At 39.1% G+C, this 20855-nt stretch overlaps 1 protein-coding gene across 1 annotated transcript in view; it reads left to right on the forward strand.

Moving 5' to 3' along the window:
- Positions 1–20855, forward strand: part of npnta (nephronectin a) — a 98384-nt gene that overhangs the window by 9632 nt on the left and 67897 nt on the right. Inside the window, 1 exon segment of the mRNA XM_036574963.1 lies at positions 3044–3144. Coding sequence (XP_036430856.1) covers positions 3044–3144 — 101 coding nt within the window.

Genomic DNA, 20855 nt, shown 5'->3' on the forward strand with positions numbered 1-20855 from the left:
TTCTTTCTCCCTCTCCTTCCCCCTCTCTCCTTATCTGTCTCCTTTCTGTCTCCCTCTCTCTCTCCAGTCTCTTTTTTACTTCTCTCTCTCTCACGCTCTTTCTGTCTTCTTTCTCTTGCTATTTCTTCTCTTTTCTCTCTTCTCTTTCTTTCTTTTTCTCTCACTCTCTCTAGTCTCTTTCTCTATCATCTTTCTCTTTCCCTCTCTCTCCCTCTCTCTTTTTCTCTCTATCTTCTCTCTCTTTCTCTCTCTCCTCTCCTCATCTGTCTTTCTCTCCCTTTTTATCTTCTCTCCCTTTCTGTCTTCTCTCTCTCTCTAGTCTTTCTCTCTTTATCCTCTCTTTCTCTCTTCTGCCTCTCTTATCTCTCCATCTCCTCTCTCTCTCTCTCTCTCTCTCTCTCTCTCTCTCTCTCTCTGCTCTTCTCTATATGGTAATGAAGGCAGATGTATTGTGTTAGTGTGTGGATTGTAAAAGAGTGCGACGCTTACTGACTTTTCTCAGTTCTGCCCTTAATCAATCCACCTTACGTCATGCGATGACCAAACTTTGGACTACTTTGCTTATTTTTCAAGACCTTAAATGGTTCGATCTTCTCCCTCCCTCTCAAAAACCTTTGGCACCCCTTTTTTCCAAAAGGAAAAAAAAATCCTGCTTAGAGCTGCCAAGAAACTCCATCTCTTTGCTGGAACAGTTCATCTGAGCCTTGAAACATCCTCTTTCCCATTTCTCTGAGAAATGACCTGCGCTGGATTTAACGCAATGTCTTCAGAAACGGCTCTCGTTCTCTCATGTACATTTGGGTCACATTGTATTTCATTGTGAAAATGGCATTATCATTTTCTGCCCCATCACCAGCGGTTGCTGGTGTATCTCTGGGGAACGCAGATAGCGCTCGTCTCGCCTCTGCTACCGGCGGCAGCTGCACAGGAACATCAGCCATTATTATGGGATGGCGGGGAGATAATTCACACTGGCGTTATCTGCAGCCCCCCTATCTGTGCGTACAATGGGAGCAGAGTGAATGTAGATAAGATGTCATTGGCTCACTGATGTATGGATAAGCAGGCTTCAGTGAGTTGGGCCCAGAGGCATTAGCCACACACTGCAGTCACGCCCTCATCATTTACAAATGGCCATCGCCAGAATCAGCAGATTTTTAACTGGAAGCACTGAAGCCTGTTAATTCAGTTTGTCCTCTTGTATAAGGCTCTAATCCTGGCCAGGAGATGGTTTACAGCAGTGGTTCCTGGTCTTGAAGGATCCATTTCCTCCACAGTTGAGTGTTTTCCCTGTTTGTCAGCTGATTAGTTGGATCTTTTGTGTTTAAGAGAGTTCAGTGCTGAAACATTAATATATATGACTATTTTAAGATTAAAGATTAAGACTTACTAAACTATTCAGAAGCATAAGATGAATTTTATACTCCAGTAGTTTAGTTAGATCTTGGCTGACAGATATGATGTCATTTCTCAATTATCACACCCCTTAGCCCCTTAAAATCCCAGGTTTATTCAATGTTAAGGCTTATTACTCAGTAACTACAGGGACTCCAGTACAAACTGGCTGAGCTATTCATAGGTTATAGAAATGTGTAATAAACTTTGGGCCTGCATGTGGGACCTGGCCATTTAAGAGGTAAAAGCTGCACTATTTAAGATTTCGGCATTTGGGATATCCTCTCTGTTGGAATCAAGGAATTACATGCAAAGTGCAGAAGGACATTTTGGATTGTCGGTTGTGCTTCAGACCCCCTCCAGTGGATCAGTCTGATGATTCGGAGCATGTTGAGGCTTATTATGCAGTAACTACAGGGACTTCAATGCAAACTAGCTGAGCTATTCTTAGAATATAGAAGGGCTCTGGCCATTTAAGGGGTTAATTCAATTAAACAGCAGAAACTCACATTACATAATATGTATATGCATAATATGTTGTTCTCATGCTAAAGATTTTACATCACATTTTTTTTAAACAAAGGTGGTTGTTTTTCTCCTAAACTTCACCAGTTCAGTCTGTATTACCATAACATGGTTAAACAGAAGGTGCCACTTCTTTGGTTCCCCAGTGGCACAGCCTTCTAAAGCCTTCTTTAATCACAAGTTCAAATCACTGCTATATCCAGACAAAAAAGTGGGCAATTATCAGTGCATTACCAGTGATATTTTGACCAATACCATTATTGGAGGAAATCATCGGCCAACTTATATATCACTCAAGCTCTAATTATGACTAATAGGTGCTAATAGCTTCTATTCTTTCACAGTATCCTGGTTGACTTGGATGAAATACGATGAAAAGCAGCCAAACGTAGTGTGAAATGAAACATGCACGGTTAAGTTTCAGTTTTTATAGGTTAGGTTTTTACAGTTTCAGAACAAATGCACATGTTGTGCCCATATTTATTTGTATAGTACATAAATAAAGGTGTTGAAAAGGCTACTTTGAAGTGAAACTATAGCAGAACAACTTATGGTTCATGAAAGAACCTTTAAATGGATAGTCCATTTTTATAAATGAGATATGTGAGTGTGATGAATACTTTTAAAATTTAAAGAACCTCTGCATCAGTGGTTCTCAGACCAGTCCTGAAGGCCCCTACATTTCTGCTCCAGCCTAACTCACAATGGAGCAAGAAATGTGGACCGTCTGGAGGCCCTGAGGACAGGTTTGAGAACCACTGCTCTACATAATGGCTCTGATTAAAGGTCATCCAAGACAAAAACCTTTGAAGATCCTTTTACTATTAATAGTATTAATACTTTCTCCCATTAGCGCACACAGTGTTTTCATTTGTGTACGTGAGTGAAATGCTCACACTGTGGAGCTCTGCATATGCAGGGCAGCAGTGCCCCAGGGAACAGGAACCTTTACTTTAGAGTCTTCCCTGTTCTGTATATGAGGATACTAAAAATGGATGCATTGTTAGTGAAAATGCTCAAAAAAAAACTCTTCTGTTGCATAAATCTGCATAAATTGCAGCGCAATGGTATGTAATTCTTCGCCTCAAGTGACTGAGGACTGACAATGCTGTCTTTCTGACAGGTGGCCCAGGCAGATGGCCTCGTCCAATGGCCTGTGTCGTTACGGCGCGCGCATCGACTGCTGCTGGGGCTGGACGCGGCGTTCCTGGGGACACTGCCAGCGTGAGTAACCGCTGCTACCGTGGGCAACCAGGGCTCTGGGGCCAGCTTAGAGGGGCTTTCATTACTGTTAGATGCTCTAAACTCTCAGCTGCACATACTTAACACTCACACACTTGCACTGACCACACAGCAAGTCACTAGTTCATTACGGTCCAGTCCAGCACTGTTTGGTGATTTCCTTGTTCGAAGTCTCCTCATTCAACTCAGCACCTACCAGATTTAGTAGTAGGGATGGGCATTTGAGTTTTTGAATATCCATTTTTTAAAAATGAATAGTATTTGAATATCCCACTGAGAAAATGTTTATATTGTTATGAGTAAAAAAACAAAAACAAAAATTTAAAATTTTTGTTTATTACAGCTAAAATAAGTAATACATAATTAGCGTAATTGTTGGGTGCACTGTAAAACAATTACTGTAAAATTTACAGTACTTTACTGGCAGCAGAATTGCCAGTAAAGTACTGTATATCTATGATAAATAATTGAAGAGCTTATATACTGTAAAACACTGTAAATTATTTACAATAATAACCTATGCATTTACTGTAAACTTACTGTACTTTACTGGCAACTCTGCTGTAAGTTTCTGTAAATTACATTGTCTGATATGTTACTGTAAACCAATGCACTAAGTGCCTATAATGTGAGATCCTGCAAAATAAATACTAATTGTATACTAAATGTACTGCATTTTTCACAGTGTGCAGCAATAATCTGACCTGATCTTGTTGTTGATTTAGTGATTTATGTTTTTAGGTGTCTGTGATTTAACAATATAACTATATAATTATATAATTTTTGTATAGAGCTCCACGTATATGTCATCACTTAATGTGATGCAAAATCAACTGCTTTGCCCGACATCAAAACTTATTAAAAACGACATGCTTAGTCAGAAACCTATACGAATACTAAGGATGTGCATTTCAGACTTATGTTGATATTCAAGTATCCATATGAGTTAATGAGCGGATGTCAGGTTATTGGCGACGGAGGAGAATTTTTATGCCTCATATCATAAAATGTACAAACAAATGATATCATATATAAACAAAATTCAGCAGCACACAGAGATGTATATTTGAAAGTGTGACATTATCATTCAAAAACAGCCAAAGGGAAATCTTTAGAGGCAGCCTTGAATGAGCTAATGAGCTAACGCTAACACTAGAGCTAACCAGTGCATCAGTAGACAGTGATGACTCATTGTCTTCTGCAAATAAGTTATCCTCCTTAGTGGATGATGTTTCAGCATGTTCATTTGTTGAGTTAACACTGAGCACATCGTTCTAGCTTATGGCAGTTAGAGTAGTTAGCCGAGTTACAGCCACTCTACCTCTGCCTTCTCAATCACGTCCTTAGCAAGGTGACCTTGTGAACATGGTTACAGTAGCGCAATCGTGTGTCATGGTAGCAAAGTGCAATATGATAAACTTACTTAATATTAAACATAAGGAAAATTCACACTTTACAGCCCTGTTAGAGCAGAATGACTTTATTAAACTGTCGTCCTGTATATTCTCTCCCTGACTTTCCATGATTCAGTGTAATTAATTTTTAGATAGTTATTATTGAAATAATGGCATGTAGAGATGCCAAATCAGTATCAATGCTGAATCAGATATCAGAAGGAAAAAAGCAAGATTCTGATTCAGTCCTGTAACAAATCTGCCCTGAAACAGCACACATTCACATTGTGTCGTGTGATGCTGTATTTCTTCCTGTGGGGTAGTACAGAGTTTGAGCATGTTAGGCTACTTTAGATGCTCATCTCAAATAAAGTGCTTTGCTTAAAAATAGCTTATTTTAAAGGGCCCATATCCACTTATGATATTTGTGTGGTTTTATGTGCCGAAGACAGGCACAAGTAAACTGGCTGTTAACTTTTCTGTTCTGTCAGTTCTGTCACTATGCCTCTAAGGCTGAGATATGTAAATGATCTCTGTTCTGATTGGCTGTCCTGCGGTGTGCCTCATTCAAAAGCAGTCCAGGCTGAAACACGCATAATTTTCTTAAATAGGTTGGAATAGCTGGCTGCACTGGGGGATATATGTATTGAATTGGGTTTTGGAAGATCTCAAAAACAGTGCATTCGTAATGGTACAGTGTGAAACTTTATTAATGTTTACGCACTATGTTAAACATGTATTTTATATTCATGTTTTAAAAAAAAAAGCAAGGAAAATTACTAACTAGTATTTAAAGAGGAACAGTCTGTTTCAAATGATCCTCAAGGTGTCATTATCAGTATCAGAAAAAATGCCATCTCTCTACCGACATATGGAACAGTAAGCTGAGTACGCAAGTACCTTTACACATCCCTAGTGCAGTTATTTAATATTTTTGTTCCAAACTACACATGCCTAACTCACTTGTCCAATTAAGGAAACAAGAACTGAGTTCAGACATCCATATAAGGGAATAACAATGCCCATCCCTATTTAAGCAGGGAAATGACCACTGTGCTGGATGCCAGGACTGGAATTAGACACCCCAGGTGTAGACTGTTATGCAGAACATGCAAATGAACATCCTAAAAACAGACAGATTGCTGTATGATTACTAATTTGTCAGCTCAGTCTGTTAATATTTCGGTGCAAACACCTTCTGCTTGTGATGAACTGGTGACTTAGGTCAGAACAAACCTGTAGATATTAATAAATATTATAACACCCTGACAGAAGCTCGAACCTTCAGGCTCACCGAATACACCTACTTTCAAGCTCACAGAGGATGGCTGCAAATAAGCTTCTTTTAGATGAGATTGTGGCAACAAAAAGCATCAACTCTCTTTTATCCTGGAGGTGCAAAACACGAGAAGGGGGGAAAAAAGACTTCCGTGAAGTACACGCTCCGCTTTCAAAATATTCTGCAGCAAATGATTCCCGAAAGCATGCAGTGCTGATTAAAGTGATCTCGTCAAGGGCCTCCAAAATGAATGTGCAATCATTGGAGATGTCCAAAGAGCTGCGCTACTCGTGAGCTCTCATGTCCTACTCAAAGTGATGAGCTCTCTAATGCAAAAAAGCACAAAAAAAGCACCACATCTATCTCTTCTCCCAGATTTTTTTTCCCTCTATGCAGATGAACTCATCAAATTTATGGATCGTTCAGAGGATGGGCCACCACCACTTGCATTAGAACCATTAGCATGCTTCATTTGTCTGTTGCCATATGTTTCATGCAGATGTCATAAGAAGGTCTGTAGAGATGTGGCATATTCCTGCCCTATTTGCCTCATCACTATATAGAAATAGACTTGCACTTTTTGTAGTTGCACTGGGAGACATGTGAGGACATCATTAGCGAGTTGAACGCATCCAGCAGCCTGACAAATGCATGATGCTCCCTGCATGGCTTGTGCGCATGATAGTCCAGCTGTTGCTTTGGCTGCTGAAGCGCGGTACATCGGAGGGGTTTGCTCTCTCTGCACCCGGAGAAGGAAGCCACTCGTCTCCCTCATTAATGCACGGAGCTGGAACTAATAGCTAATGCGCTTTCCTAACCCCGTGGCGTTTGACATGCCAGTGCACTGAGCCGAGAGTCGGTCTTATCTCATTTAGTTCATCTGCCACCTGTCACATTATCACAGGTGGGGCGGTATGAAAATGAAGCATCGGTGCATCCCTGTAATTTTCTGTTGGGTGGATGAGTGAGGGTGAGAGTGAGTGCACACGTCTCTTACATTTCCTTTGGTGCTCTTTCAATTACAGCTGCAGTAGAAGAAGAATCTGAAACTGACGCAGGCGAATGTTGTCTTTAGTCTGAACACTAATAATGTGAAGTACTAAAAACAGACCAGTTAAAAAAAATACACTGTGTTACGGCAACATCTTGGCACCCCTGCATTTGTAGTGTACATGCAAACAGGGCAAATCTATGTAGCTGCCTTCTGGAAAGGAAATGCTTGAACTGAACATCACACTACAGAATAGGGATGGGATAAAATATCGATACAATGATATTTACTTTTGCGATATGTTATTTCACCGGCACCAAATACCAAAGTATTTATTGAAACATGCAAGCCGTAAACGTTCTAAATGGTCTGTCCCTCCAATTTGATTTACCAGATTCACTAATTCATGACCCGCTATGGCGCTAATCGAATGAATAGGGTAAACCTGCAGTGAAGAAAAATAAACTCACAGGGGAGAAATGGCGGACAAACAAATCAGACAGGCATCATCCTCTTTCAAGTCAAAGGTCTGGGCCACTTTGGCTTTTACAGCATTGAAGGGACAAATGAAAGAGACAAAGACGGTGAAGAAATATCTTGTTAAAATAAAGATACACGGGCAACACAATGAACATGCATAGCCACCTTCATCATCATCCTGATCTATTTGTTGAGGAAACAGCTAACGTTGCCACAACTTGAAGTCAGCCTCCAATTAATACAGGTTTTAAAGCAAAACCTCCTGTTACGCCCCGAGGGCTACCAGTATTACTAAGTCTATCGCAGGGTTTATTTGCAAGGACCTTCACCCACACAGTTAGAAAAGATCTTAGTGAGGCACAGTTGTGTTCTACCTTTAGACATTTTAACCCCAGAACTGCTCTGCTTTCTGGCAGTTTATGGCTGTTTTGCATTTGAATGATGACGCATGCAGTCAGTGTGTGTGTGTTCATGAGGCATGAAGCTAAGCTATGCACTTTTATGTACATTGTTTCATATTGGTTGTCAAAAACTGACTACAATAAATAAATAATTCCTGCTATTTCCAGACAAAACAGCTTCTGGTTCCAGGAAAAACACCATCATGTCTCTGTCGTACGGTTTAACTTCAGACAAAACAGCAAAGTCTGTATGACATTCACGATTCTGTCCTTTCTTGCTAGATTTATTACAACTTTGTGGCCAAATTAAAGATGACAGTACACAGCAACCACAGCTCTTACTGAACTGTGCTGTTATTATATGTCTTTGTTACTATTACTGTACTCTCTCTCGCATCTGCCTAAGAGTCCATCACAAAATGTCCCGAGGAAAAAGTGTGGAAGAGTTTGTGAAAATACAAAAACAAAGCAAAGCTATGGAATCCCCACCCCCCAATCCCTTTTTATTAGGGACTGGTTGTTAATTATCACTGTTACGATAACAAAAACATATAAAATGCTTCGATATCTTTAGCATGAGGATAACATGTTATAGCACAAAACAACAGTCTTTGGAGGGAACAGACAAAAAATAACAAAGATAAGATTTCGTTAATAGAAACCAGCAAAATCACCTAGAATTCTGGGAAGCTCTGCTCTGGCACTACAACCAGAGGCAGTGCTGACCTGTAGCAAGTGCTGTGTTTTTGACAACACTTGATGATGCACTCATGCACTGTGTTCGAACAGTCACTGGGTGGGGCTGCAACGGACAGAGGTGGCATCCGCAGCGATAAGTGGAATGATTGTTCAACAGTTCGGTTTTCTCAACTTTTGTAGTCCACCGCAGTGGTGGAATATACCAAATGTCAATGCTTTTGGGAGCCACAGGAGCCAATATGTCTTCTCATTGAATTCCAGATGATGGCAATATTTTAAAACAAATATAAGAGTACAGAGCGTCCTCCTGCCTTTTTCCACCTTAAATAAACAGTCTACACTGCCAAAGCTCTCCTCTGATAATCATCCATTTTCACCAGCATGAGGTGACACAAACATGTGAATGCGGAATAAGTCTTGACCAGATTTAAATCTGCTATTATTGTCACGTATCGGAATTTTGGGCCCCTTAAAATCTGCTTTCAGTGTCAGTAACAGTTTTCATATGAGTCCAGTCTTTAATCTGAGGCATATGAACACACAATGGGAATTTATTATGCACTTGCAGCAATAATACAGAACAGAAGAGCAAGAGATAAATGATGAAGCAAATAAAAAAGATTAATAATAATAGAGAAAAAGAAAAGCAAGTAACAAATCAAATGTTAATATAAGAATTTCTTTTCTCCAGGCTGAAATTTGTGTCTCAGAGAATAAGGTCGATAATAGAGAGAGGGAGAGAGAGAGAGGGGGGGAGAGAGAAAGAGACCCTGAAAATGAAATGTATTGGTATGTGTTGTTAATATTTCAATCCAGAATATAAATATAGTAGGTTCTAGAATATTTTTCAACATATTATTTTTTGCATTGGGAGAACATTATTAGACCCCAGACACCAGCTAATAAACTACAGACCCCTGCAAGACAATGGGCAAACAATAATTTCATGTTTATTTTTAGACAGTATTTTATATTGGTATTTTTTTATATATAATATTACAATAAAGCTCTTGTCCCAGCGAAAACTCAATATTCTTTGAAATGGACTTCACCATTTCCACACTGAGCACAGAGCAACCCCAAGCAAACCCATCATGGACACCATCCCCAATCATGGCTGACAAGAATGCAATCAGATGGTCATTAGCTTGGTCAGTGGTAATTGAAAGTGGCTTGTGGAGCAGAGGGAGATGGGATTCGGGTGACTGAGGGACAGCAGGAGCTCTGCAGGGGCTGATTGCAGCATTTCAGTATCACTGCTTTTCCATTACATCCTCCAGAGCTGAGCTGTGGGTAACTGATCAGTCCGAGGGACGTCCGGTAGCGTGCAGGGAAGCAAGTGGCTAATGAAAGCCGGGCTGAAGTTACAGGCTCTGAACCAGAAAGTGCTCAACACTAAGCTACCTTACTACTGACCTGCTCTGCTTACTGCACCCAAACATGGATCTACTGAGCCAAACTCTGGCAGCTGTGGACTGTTTCTGGCTAAAATACAGGAACAGTGGCAGTCAAAAAGAAATGCTCGCACCTTTTTTTTGTAATGATAATTGATACACTAAGAGTGTATTTGGCAAAAATATGACATCACAGTACTTGAAAACATGTTCCCAACACATGGTACATGTCCTACGTAGTTTTTCTGAGGTTCTAAAAAGGTTAAGGCTGGCAAGTCATCTGAGTTCAAGTATTCCAGATTCAGTGTTGGTATGTTTTGTTGGAATTACTTGGAAGCTACGTCTTTTGTAAAGCCCTCAGACAGTTGGATGTTGCAGCATGACTGAAATAAAATGCAGAATTGTATGAAAAACACCCATTCATAATTTCCGTGATGCAGTATACAGCACGACTACAAAGAGAAGATCACACAATGAATTTAACAAGAAAAATGTTCCCTCGTGGTTACAGGAACGTGAAAATCGAAACATTATTAAATGGAGAAAAATGGAGAATCTCAATGGGTCATCATGTTCACACAGACACACATAACCTCACACGCAAAAGCTTAACAAAGGCAAAAGCTTAAAGAAAATCAGACAGTCAAAGCAGTTATAGCTATATGCAAATGATATGTAAAATAGACAATCTACATATACAATTCCTGATTCGTCATTACAAATCAATACTGCTTTAACGCAGACACGGTTGGGCTCAGTAAACAACTAAACACAGTGTAATTGGTAAGATTCAGTCAACAAAGATAGTGTCCCTCTTAATGATGTCAGCAAGAGTCACTCTCAGTCCAGCCCTTTAAGGTTCCCAAATGGTCACCGTTCAGCCAGTGACAGAAATATTAGTCATGTTAGGCAGATGAACCAGATGCACACTGAGGTAAAATAAATGAGCTTTATTGACAATCAAGAAACAAGGGAGTGGTCAGTAATCCAAGCTAGGTCAAAACCAAGAGAGCAACAGACAGGTACATCAGGAAACCGAGATCAGAGTCCATAAACAAGCAAAGGTCGAAAGCCAGAGAAGCAAATACCGAAACCATCAAAGTCCAAAAGGAAATCCGACAGAGCAGACAAGGGCTAAAAGGGTCAAAAAACATGCTCAGCATGCAAAAGACAGGGCAGTTGGCAATACTTCGCAACAAGTGAATGAAATAAACAGATATATATACAAACAGAACTCATGAGAACAGGTGAGAGTGATCAGAATTCAGGAGAGCAGGATCTGTATAAATGTTTATGATTATGGTTGATGACGGGCTTGTGACTGTGACATCAGAACCAGATGCATTATGGGAGTTGGAGTTCACAGGTGTGTGGAAGACCTCAGGGAAAACAGGTAGCGTGACAATACCCAGTTTCAGCTTCTGTACTGCAGGCCATCAGCGTGTCTGGTAGGATAGATTGGAGATATAAAATTCCTTATCTCAAGTTGCAGCATCCATCTCAAGGACTCTCACCCTAGCCTCACAGAGACATAAAGGCCAAAGAACTATAATTCAAGATCTATCATTCCTCAGAAATATATTCTTAAGCAAAATATTCTATATTAACAAAGATTCAAATTTGATTACAGGACGTAATCTACTTCCCTTCTAAACATAATGGTTACTAATTTATGGAAAAGCTTAAAAAGCACAACAAACCACACTGCTTTCCATGTGGTCATTAAAGCTAAAAGAATCAAGATGTCTTAGAAAGAAGTCACATTTGTGGGAGCACTTTAAAATATCAGACAATAAAAGAAAAATTCTTAGTGCAAAATGTATGGTAAGAGCTTAGTGTGCCACCAAGGCACGACAAGTTTGGGGGGATAAGGGGAACAGATAGTTAGGAAAACAAATTAACCAAAGGCTCGACTAAACAGGTACGTTTTTAGCCTAGACTTAAAGATGGAGGCTGTGTCTGAGTCCCAAACACAGACTGGTAGGTTATTCCAAAGCTGGGGGGCGTGGTATGAAAAGGCTCTTTCCCCCTGATGTAATTTTATTTATTCTGGGTACTAATAATGAGCCCACACCTTGTGATCTAAGCGGGCGTGTCAGTTGATAATAGGAAATAAGGTCACTGAGGTACTGAGGAGCAAGGCCATTCAAGCTTTATACGTCAGTAGAAGAATTTTGTACTCAATGTGGAATTTAACTGGCAACCAATGTAAGGTACACAAAATTGGGCTAATGTGGTCAAATTTCCTGGTTTTGCTGAGAACTCTGGCTGCAGCGTTCTGGACTAACTGAAGCTTGTTAAGGTTTTGGCTGGAACAACCAGAAAGCAGAGCGTTACAGTAATGTAACCTGGACGTGATAAAGGTGTGAACTAACGTTTCTGCATCCTGTAGCGACAGTGCACTTCTTAATTTAGCAATGTTACGCAGGTGGAGGAAAGCTATTCTGGTAATACTGGTAATATGCACATCGAAGGCCAGACTGGGATCAATTGTGACACCAAGGCTTTTTACAGATGTGCCTGGTGCAATTGAGAAACTATCGAGATTAAGAGTAAACGTAGGCAGATTATCCCTAGCAGCTTTTGGACCCAGAAGAAGAACTTCAGTTTTGTCCGAATTTAGTAAGAGGAAGTTACTTGACATCCATTCTTTAATGTCTTTTACACAGTCCTCTATCTTATTAAGTTCAATTTTGTCCTCTGGTTTAGCTGAAATATATAATTGTGTATTATCGGCATAGCAGTGGAAACTGATGCCATGTACCTAGTGGTAGCATATATAAGGTAAATAACATGGGTCCTAAGACAGAGCCCTGTGGAACACCATACTTTACTCTTGTGAGAGCTGATGGTTCACCATTTACATTAACAAACTCAAAGCGATCACTAAGGTAAGATTTGAAGCACGAAAGAGCTTTACCTGTCACTCCTACTAGTTTCTCAAGTCTGTCTAATAGAATGGAATGGTCTATTGTGTCAAAAGCTGCACTAAGATCGAGTAAAACCAGTAAGGATATGTTTCCTTTGTCAGCGGATAATAAAAGATCATTTACCATTTTCACTAACGCTGTTTCAGTACTATGGTGAGGCCTGAAGCCAGACTGAAATTTTTCATATATATTACTCCTATGCAGATGGGAATATAATTGTTTTGCCACGGCTTTCTCTAAAATTTTTTGATAAAAAGGGAAGATTTGAAATAGGTCTATAGTTTGATAACTCAGAGGGGTCAAGACTAGGTTTCTTTATTAGGGGTTTAATTACACCTAATTTAAGAGATTTTGGAACATAGCTGAGGCTGAGAGAAGAGTTTATTATAGATAGAAAAGGCTTGGTTATTTCTGGCAAAACGTCTTTAAGTAAACCTGTAGGAATAGGATCTAGTATACAAGTTGTTGTTTTTGAAGATGAAATAATTTGGACAAGCTCTGTTTGTTGGAGTAAAGTAAAAGACTCCAGCGTCTCTGTAGTGGTTATACTGCACTCCAGATCTAGATTAGGTTTATAGGACACCGCAATGCTGCGCATTTTGAATTTTGTGCCTAATCAACACAATTTTATTATTGAAGAAGTTCATGAAGTCATTGCTGCTGTAGGCTGATGGTATCTGGGCTTCAGTAGCTGCTTGATTATTAGTTAGTTTAGAGATAGTACTGAATAGTAGCCTAGGATTATTATTGTTATTTTTCAATCATTGACGAGAGAGGCTGAACTTGCTGACTTTACTGCTTTTCTGTAGTCTATAAGACTCTCCTTCCAGGCAGATTGGAAAACCTCAAGTTTAGTCTGACGCCATTTACGCTCTAATCGCCTAACAGTCTGTTTCATAGCTCGAGTATGGTCATTGTACCATGGAGCGAGCCTTTTCTGCCTTATTCTTTTACTTTTTAGTGGAGCCACATTATCTAAAGTAGAGCGAAAAGTGTCTTCCAAACATTTAGTCAGCATATCTAATTCATTAGGTTCAGACGGACAACTAATTAAGGACGAAAGATCCGGAAGGTTTTCAATAAAGCTATTGGGTGTAAACGATGTTATAGTACGTTTAACACTATAGCGTGTGGATGGACACATATTACGACTAAAACTGATTTCATATGAGATTAAGTAGTGATCTGACACTGCTGTGGTCTGAGGAAGGATGGCCAAATGCTTAATGTCTATACCTAAGGTCAATATTAAGTCTAGAGTGTGGTTACAGTAATGAGCAGGCCCCATAATATTTTGAGTGAAGCCAAAACAGTCTAAAATAGATACAAATGCCTTACTTAGCAGATCCTGCGGTTTGTCTATGTGGATATAAAAATCTCCAACAATTATTACTAGATAACAGGTCAGTAAATTCCTGTAAAAACTCAGAGTAAGGCCCCGGTGGCCTGTAGATTGTGATGAGCAAAAATAAGCTCTCATTTGTTCCTCGATTGCTAACATTGAGACACTGAATTTCAAAGGAAGAGAAACTATGGTCTGCTTTCTGGTTTATTTCTAAAGTATTGGTGTAAATGGTTGCTATGCAAACCAATTTAAAAGTGTGAGCAGTCATGTTGCAAACATATATTCAGGTTCTTGTTTCTAGACACAAATATAAAGTATTTACAGACAGAAAATACAACGCAGAGTATTTCAACTGTTTAGGCCTGCCCTAAACAAAGACTATGAAAAACTGAGTACAGTTTTTTCCAAGCATTTGCAAAACTAAACCAATTAGAGACTTAATGAGAGCTACAAGTGTTCTGGAAAATGAATACTTCACCCTGATTACTGCTTAATAATGTAGTCATAAGCAGCTAGGTAATTAGTAGTTATTGTCTTGATGTTGGTAACCAGCACATTTAATAAGGACGTAATGGACAATTATGGACACAACTAAAAATGATTATTTTGCCCTAGTTATTGCTTAATAAAGTAGTAATGAGCAGTGAGTTAATTACCAATTACCAACTCATTAAGGCTTAAAAAGAGCATAACGAGAACATTATAATGTTGAATGAGACTTTGGAAAACCCAACTAGCAGATTCAGGAAGGCGAATAAAGCAAGCAGTTGGTAAAAATAAACTACAAATAGGATGATGTCATAATGTGACACGTAGCTGAGTAGCTGGCATCCAGTCAGCTACTTGTTTCTGTGGAATTTAGACAGTTTGTGTGATTTGTCCTTTTTTATGATCCAAATATTGAATAAAAATCATTGTATTTATAGTTTTTGACAGTTTTTTTATGTAACACTACTGTCTCTTTTACTCAGTTCTGAATGATCAGATGTCTGGAAAAAGAAATATTGTGTATCATGAAAATTTCCTGAAGTATTGAAATTTTACATTTTTGCCATATCACCCCCCATTAGTTGCAAATACTGAGGATATGTAACACTACTTTAAAGTTCTGTGGTACATTCAAATGAAAATTCCTTCACGCAGTGTTGCAAACTTCAAATAATTCAGCGGAGCTCTGAGTAGATATGCACCCATACAGGCATTGTGGGCTGTTGTTGATATTTTCTATGTACTTATCTGCCAATTAGCACTGTGCAATATGATGATATATTGTGTGACAACAGAAAAAACATCTATCGTTTCATATTACGCTGTATAGTTTATTTATTTGTGCTGCTAAACACCCGCTTAACAGCAATATTTTTCATCATTTGGATGACGCTTTGTCTTAAGGCAACACACAAAACATGGAGGAGAGTGAATGAGACACAGAGTGGGCTAATTCTAAACGGAGAACGACTCTGACCAGCCAAAACAAGGAACTCCAGCTTGTATTCCTGGCTCTCAATCTGTAAAACTAACTGAGGTTCAGTGTTCCAGAAACACTAGTGATACCCACAATATACCCAGACAATAGTAATGTGACATAATGTGTCATAATGATGATATCGTATTGCCCACCACTATGATACAAAATAAGCATGTTTCTCAGCCTTGATGGTCATCTCACCCCACTTTGATGAAGTTTTTTAAAGTGCTCTATTGTCGTGGTGATAGTGTCACCGACAAAAATGGATGACTGTCAGAGGAGAGCAGTGTTGGTTATTTATATAGGTGGGAAAAAGGCAGGAGGAAGCTCAGTACTCTTCATTTTCTGCTGTGTAATCTTGGATGTGCCGGAGACATTCAGTATCCGTGGCTCCTGAAAAATCAACATCGGAATATTTGGTTTGTCATTGACCATCTCGGATCATAAAGTAAATGTAGCATCAATGAATTTGCCCTCCTCCAAATGGCTGTATTACAGAGGCAGGGCCGAGCTCTCACTCTGAATTCCCAAATGGAAAATTATCATTCGTTATCTCAGCCGGAGTTCAGGAGATCCAGGCTGAAGTGTGTGAGTTCAGCATAATCAAAGTACTGAAGATCAAATATACCTCTGGCAGAGTTCAGAACATCCCGAGGAAAATGTAGCTCGGTCTGAAGTAGAGCATGAATTCTGAGGAAGTCTCTTAAAGGCACAGGCTGACATTGACACTGAGTATGCAGGCTGAGAGGATAAAGCCCTGTAAGAAAGATAGATAGAATATCTCAAATACATCTCCCTCTCTTTCTCTCTCTCTCTCTCTCTCTCTCTCTCCCTCTCTCTCTCTGAGTGGATTTACCGTGGGAAGATTAAGCTCATATTAACTCTCTCTCACACGGTCTGCTGCTTTGATCCCACTGGTAGATTCCGAAAGCCAGGAGGATTCGGATCTGTCAGAGAGTCTCTTTCTGCCTACTTAGTTCCTGATTAGAGTACAAAGACGCCTGGATTAGATCTGAACTTTTAATTGGTAACTTAAACCAATACATAATCACAAGTACATAGATACAGCTATAGCAGGTGGTAATGAGTGGAGCGGTAGCAGGAAAGTCAAGTGAATCAATGCAACAATTAATATATTTAACCCTAGAATTTGTGCCAGAAAACAAAGAGGCTAATCTGCTTTGACACGGGTTCTAAGGGACGCGAGTTCTGAATGAGCAGTACGATCATAGGCCTGCTTATTTATTTAACTGATGAGTAAATAGGGCTGAACAATGTTCAGATAGTTTAGAGTTTTGCAATATTGAGTATTTAATAAAGAATCAGTCAGATATTTACGCAGGTGATCTATTCCCAAATAATTATCACTGTAGCTATAGAGCGGGGTTTAAGTGGTAGTTAAGGCAATAGTTCGGCTATGCATTATGGACACAATACTATAGTAATTAATGGTATTTTTAAATACCATTCCAAGGAGACTACGTTCAGCTGGGTTCCCCAAAACATCACGCCATATTACCATCACCTGCATGTTTCCTCCCTTAAAATCCCAGGCTTATTACATACTAAGGCTTATTATTCAGTAACTACAGGGACTTCAATGCAAACTGGCCGAGCTATTCTTAGGTTATAGAAGTGTGTAATAAAACTTTGGGCCCGCCAGCAGCCCCTGGCCATTTAAGGGGTTAAAGTCAAATCAGAAATAGCCTTTTGTGCCTTTTTAGTCCATATCTAAGACATATTATGCACAATTCACTGTACATCATTTAAGGCAAGACTCTACAGGCAGAAATTATTCTGGTCCCGTCGATCATTTATCGTCTATAGCATGTCTTCACTAAAACTGTAAGCATAAATATATCAAAACCCAACAGAAATGTATATTTTTCAAGGTGTTTAGTCAATTCACGTCCAGTCACGACTAACTGTACTTCCCAAAAAGTAAGTAACTTTAATGAAGGCTTAGCTCTGCCCACGCTGGCCACAACCATGTTGTTATATAAACACTAAAAAGCTTGTAGAATCTAAAAAAATAATGCATATGTGTATATTTTTCTTTTAACTGGTGACCGCATTCACACATACGGTGCCTGTTCTCTGTGATCTCACTGCGTAACGCAGTTCTGAGGCTCATTTTTAATTAATCTGAACTGACTTGATTTTTTTCAAAATTTGTTTTTTTCTATCTTAAGAACCAAAAATCTTCTACCATTTCTGCACTTATGGAAATTTACATTTCAACTCCTATCCATATTTTACAGATGTATTTCCTAACATATTGCTCATAGCTGGATTTATGCTAGATTATATACAACAATATAACCTAAAAAAGGTTTTAGAATGTCAGTGCATAGTGTTTTCTTCATTATAAAATCATCCAAAGCCTATATATTTGTATCATATCATACATATTTAAATAGATCTCATTTGCATATCTAAATTTTTTTTTGCAAAATTTTCAAATCAGATTCACTGTAAGATTTATTGTTTTTTAAAAAAATAACCATATTCACCTGTACTGTCAGCTCAGGGACCCTCCCTGGTACTGTGTTGAGCTCAGAAATACATCCTGGTACATGGTTTTATTTTTAATCCATGTTGACTTCAAGTTTTACCATAGAAATAATCCAGTTAAGATAATAGGTTTTATTTGGGTTTTCTGTTTTTGAAAGCTCATTTTAATTTTTATGACAGTTAACAAGTACATTCTCAATAACAATAATATGCCTGGGTTGTTGGATCATGTGAACGCCTTGATTCATCCAAGCACCTGAACAATGTCTATGATTGGTCAGAATGCTCACAGCACATAAATAAAACATTCAGTGATTGGTTCGAGGCTCGTTTGCATATTGCATACTTCTAGTATATCAGTATAGATGGTATTCACAAAACCCAGAGGAAGCGTCCTGTGGCCATGTTGTTGACAATATGTCAGCACAGTCTGTATGAGCGGTCAGTGCCGGCTCTGGCTTTCAAATCAAGAAATCAAGAAAAAGAAAAATTTGATCAGAGGTGTTTATCCATCAAATCTATGAGTTATCTTTGAGTCCCTATTGTACGTTATTGCTTGAATTATATATCTTCAAGGTGTACCATAGAATGACCCCAGTCAGCATTATAGTTTTAATTTCAATTTTCAATCATTTTCAATCATTTTGTGTTTTGTGTTTTTGAAAGCTGATGTTTACTTTGGTTACAGTTAACAAGTACATTTTTCCCTCTCTGCTAGTTTTCATTTAGTAATAACAATAATAACCCTGGTTTGTTGGATCATGTGAATGCCTGGATTCATCCAAACATCCAAAGAATGTCTGTGATTGGATGGAATGCTCACAGCCATCTATAATGACATTTAATGACCTTGTAAAGGTCTACACATCACAGAAGCTAAAAGCATACAAATCGCTAGAGTCATATCATTTTTGGTCTGTGGAACGGTCAGTGATATTCCCCTCAACTACACCACCAAATGCTGTCAATAACGCAAAAATGAGTAATAGCATTCTGGCTTTACTTACCTTCATTGTCTCGGCTCTTCAGCATCTTCCTCTTTCCCGTCAACATCAGAAAGCCAGGATGCTGTGAAAGCTTACACTATTTTGTTTTTTTGTTGCTGTTGTTACTATAACTATGGCCCACTCAACACTCCATGGCTACACCTTCAAAAACGGTGGTTCATCAAGGGTTCTTTAATAATGAAAATGGTTCCATGAACACGCAAAGAACCCTTTGCTTGTAACTACATGAAGTAATTTTTTTAGGTTGAACTGATGAGCCATTTTTACAGTGCAGAACCCTTGTTGGTGCCATATAGAACCCTTTTTTAAAAGGTTCTATACAGAACCATCTACAGCATATCCTCCATCAATTGCTTTCATGATGCAAAATCCCCCTTTAATCATGCAGAGGGTTCTTTGAGTGTTCATTGTTCATCATAGAACCACTTTTTTTTACTGAAGAACCCTCACAGAATCGTCATTTGTAATTATATAGTTTATCTGTCAGGATGCAAACGGTGGCTCTACAAGCACCGCTGTCACTGCTGTCATTGCTGCACTGTCTCTTGAATCAGTAGAATACTGGGTCAGTCAAATACTGTCGAATACTGTCTACTGTGAAAGCTTATGAGTAAAGAATACCACGTTTATGTCTCGTACATTCAAATGTCTTTCAATCTATCAACTTCTCTCTTCACCTTATCAAAAAAGCTGTTGCTGTTTCTGCTGCTTCATAAGAGGCACCATGGATGCATTCATGTATCCTGAGAAAACGAAGATGAAAGTGGCCCATCAACACTGGCATCCAAAATCTCAAAGGGTTCAGGAATCTGAGGATTGCTCTCTCGGTTTGTCTTAATGACAGCCGAAACAGCTGCGGAATCGAATCCCCCGTGTGTAATCCTGCATTTTCTGAGGCGCTGGCCGGTGACGGTTTAAAATTGAAGTGACATTTGGAGCCAAAGCGGCCAGCACTGAAAAATGATACCGTTAAAACAGAAGATTTAAACAGCAATGGGTAAACATTAGGAAACATTAAGTAAATGCAGTTCAGAGCTTAGAACAGTTGCGATCTTAGAATTATGCTTAAATAACGCTTACAGACTGAGGCTGCACTGAATGTGCTGCTGATTCTTGGCTCAATATGTTTGTGCGAGGCAGGACTTTTACATTTTAATGAGGTGCTCGGGTTATCGGGGCCATTGACCCCTCTTTTAAGCCCATAATGAAGCTGTTTCCCCTGTATTGTGTGCCTAAGACAGAGTGGCACAGTTAAGCTGAATGGAATTTCCACAAATACTCCGTCGCATTACAGTGGAGAAGGAGAGAGGAGGTCATTGATGGGGGGCAATGGAAGGGCTTACTGAGGCGCTACAGCCGCAGAATACAGCTTATGGCTTTATGTGTTATTGCGTCCCTGTCGGACCATTATAATAGCCATATGACAGTCAACATGTTATTTTTTTTTCAAACACGAAGCAATATTCAATCCGTCAATCATATAAATAAATCACATATGTCATATCAAAACTTTTACACCGCTGGAAAAAGCATTTTATGACCCGTTTCAGGTCATTCTGCTGCACGGCTTCACTTCCCCATCACAGCTTCACGTGATTTCAGAGGTAGTGACATGGAGTAAGTGAGGGAAATTAAAAGAGTCCATTAATACCAACAAATTGACATGAATATCAATAATGTGCTGGAATATATGATTGATTACTTAGTGTTGTTAACTATTTTATACATAAGAGTTAATTAACTTCAATTTTCAATAATATTAAACCAAGGTACAATCCCATTTCTCATTTT

The sequence above is a fragment of the Colossoma macropomum genome, unplaced genomic scaffold (genome assembly GCF_904425465.1).
Source record: "Colossoma macropomum unplaced genomic scaffold, Colossoma_macropomum, whole genome shotgun sequence".
Lineage (NCBI taxonomy): Eukaryota > Metazoa > Chordata > Actinopteri > Characiformes > Serrasalmidae > Colossoma > Colossoma macropomum.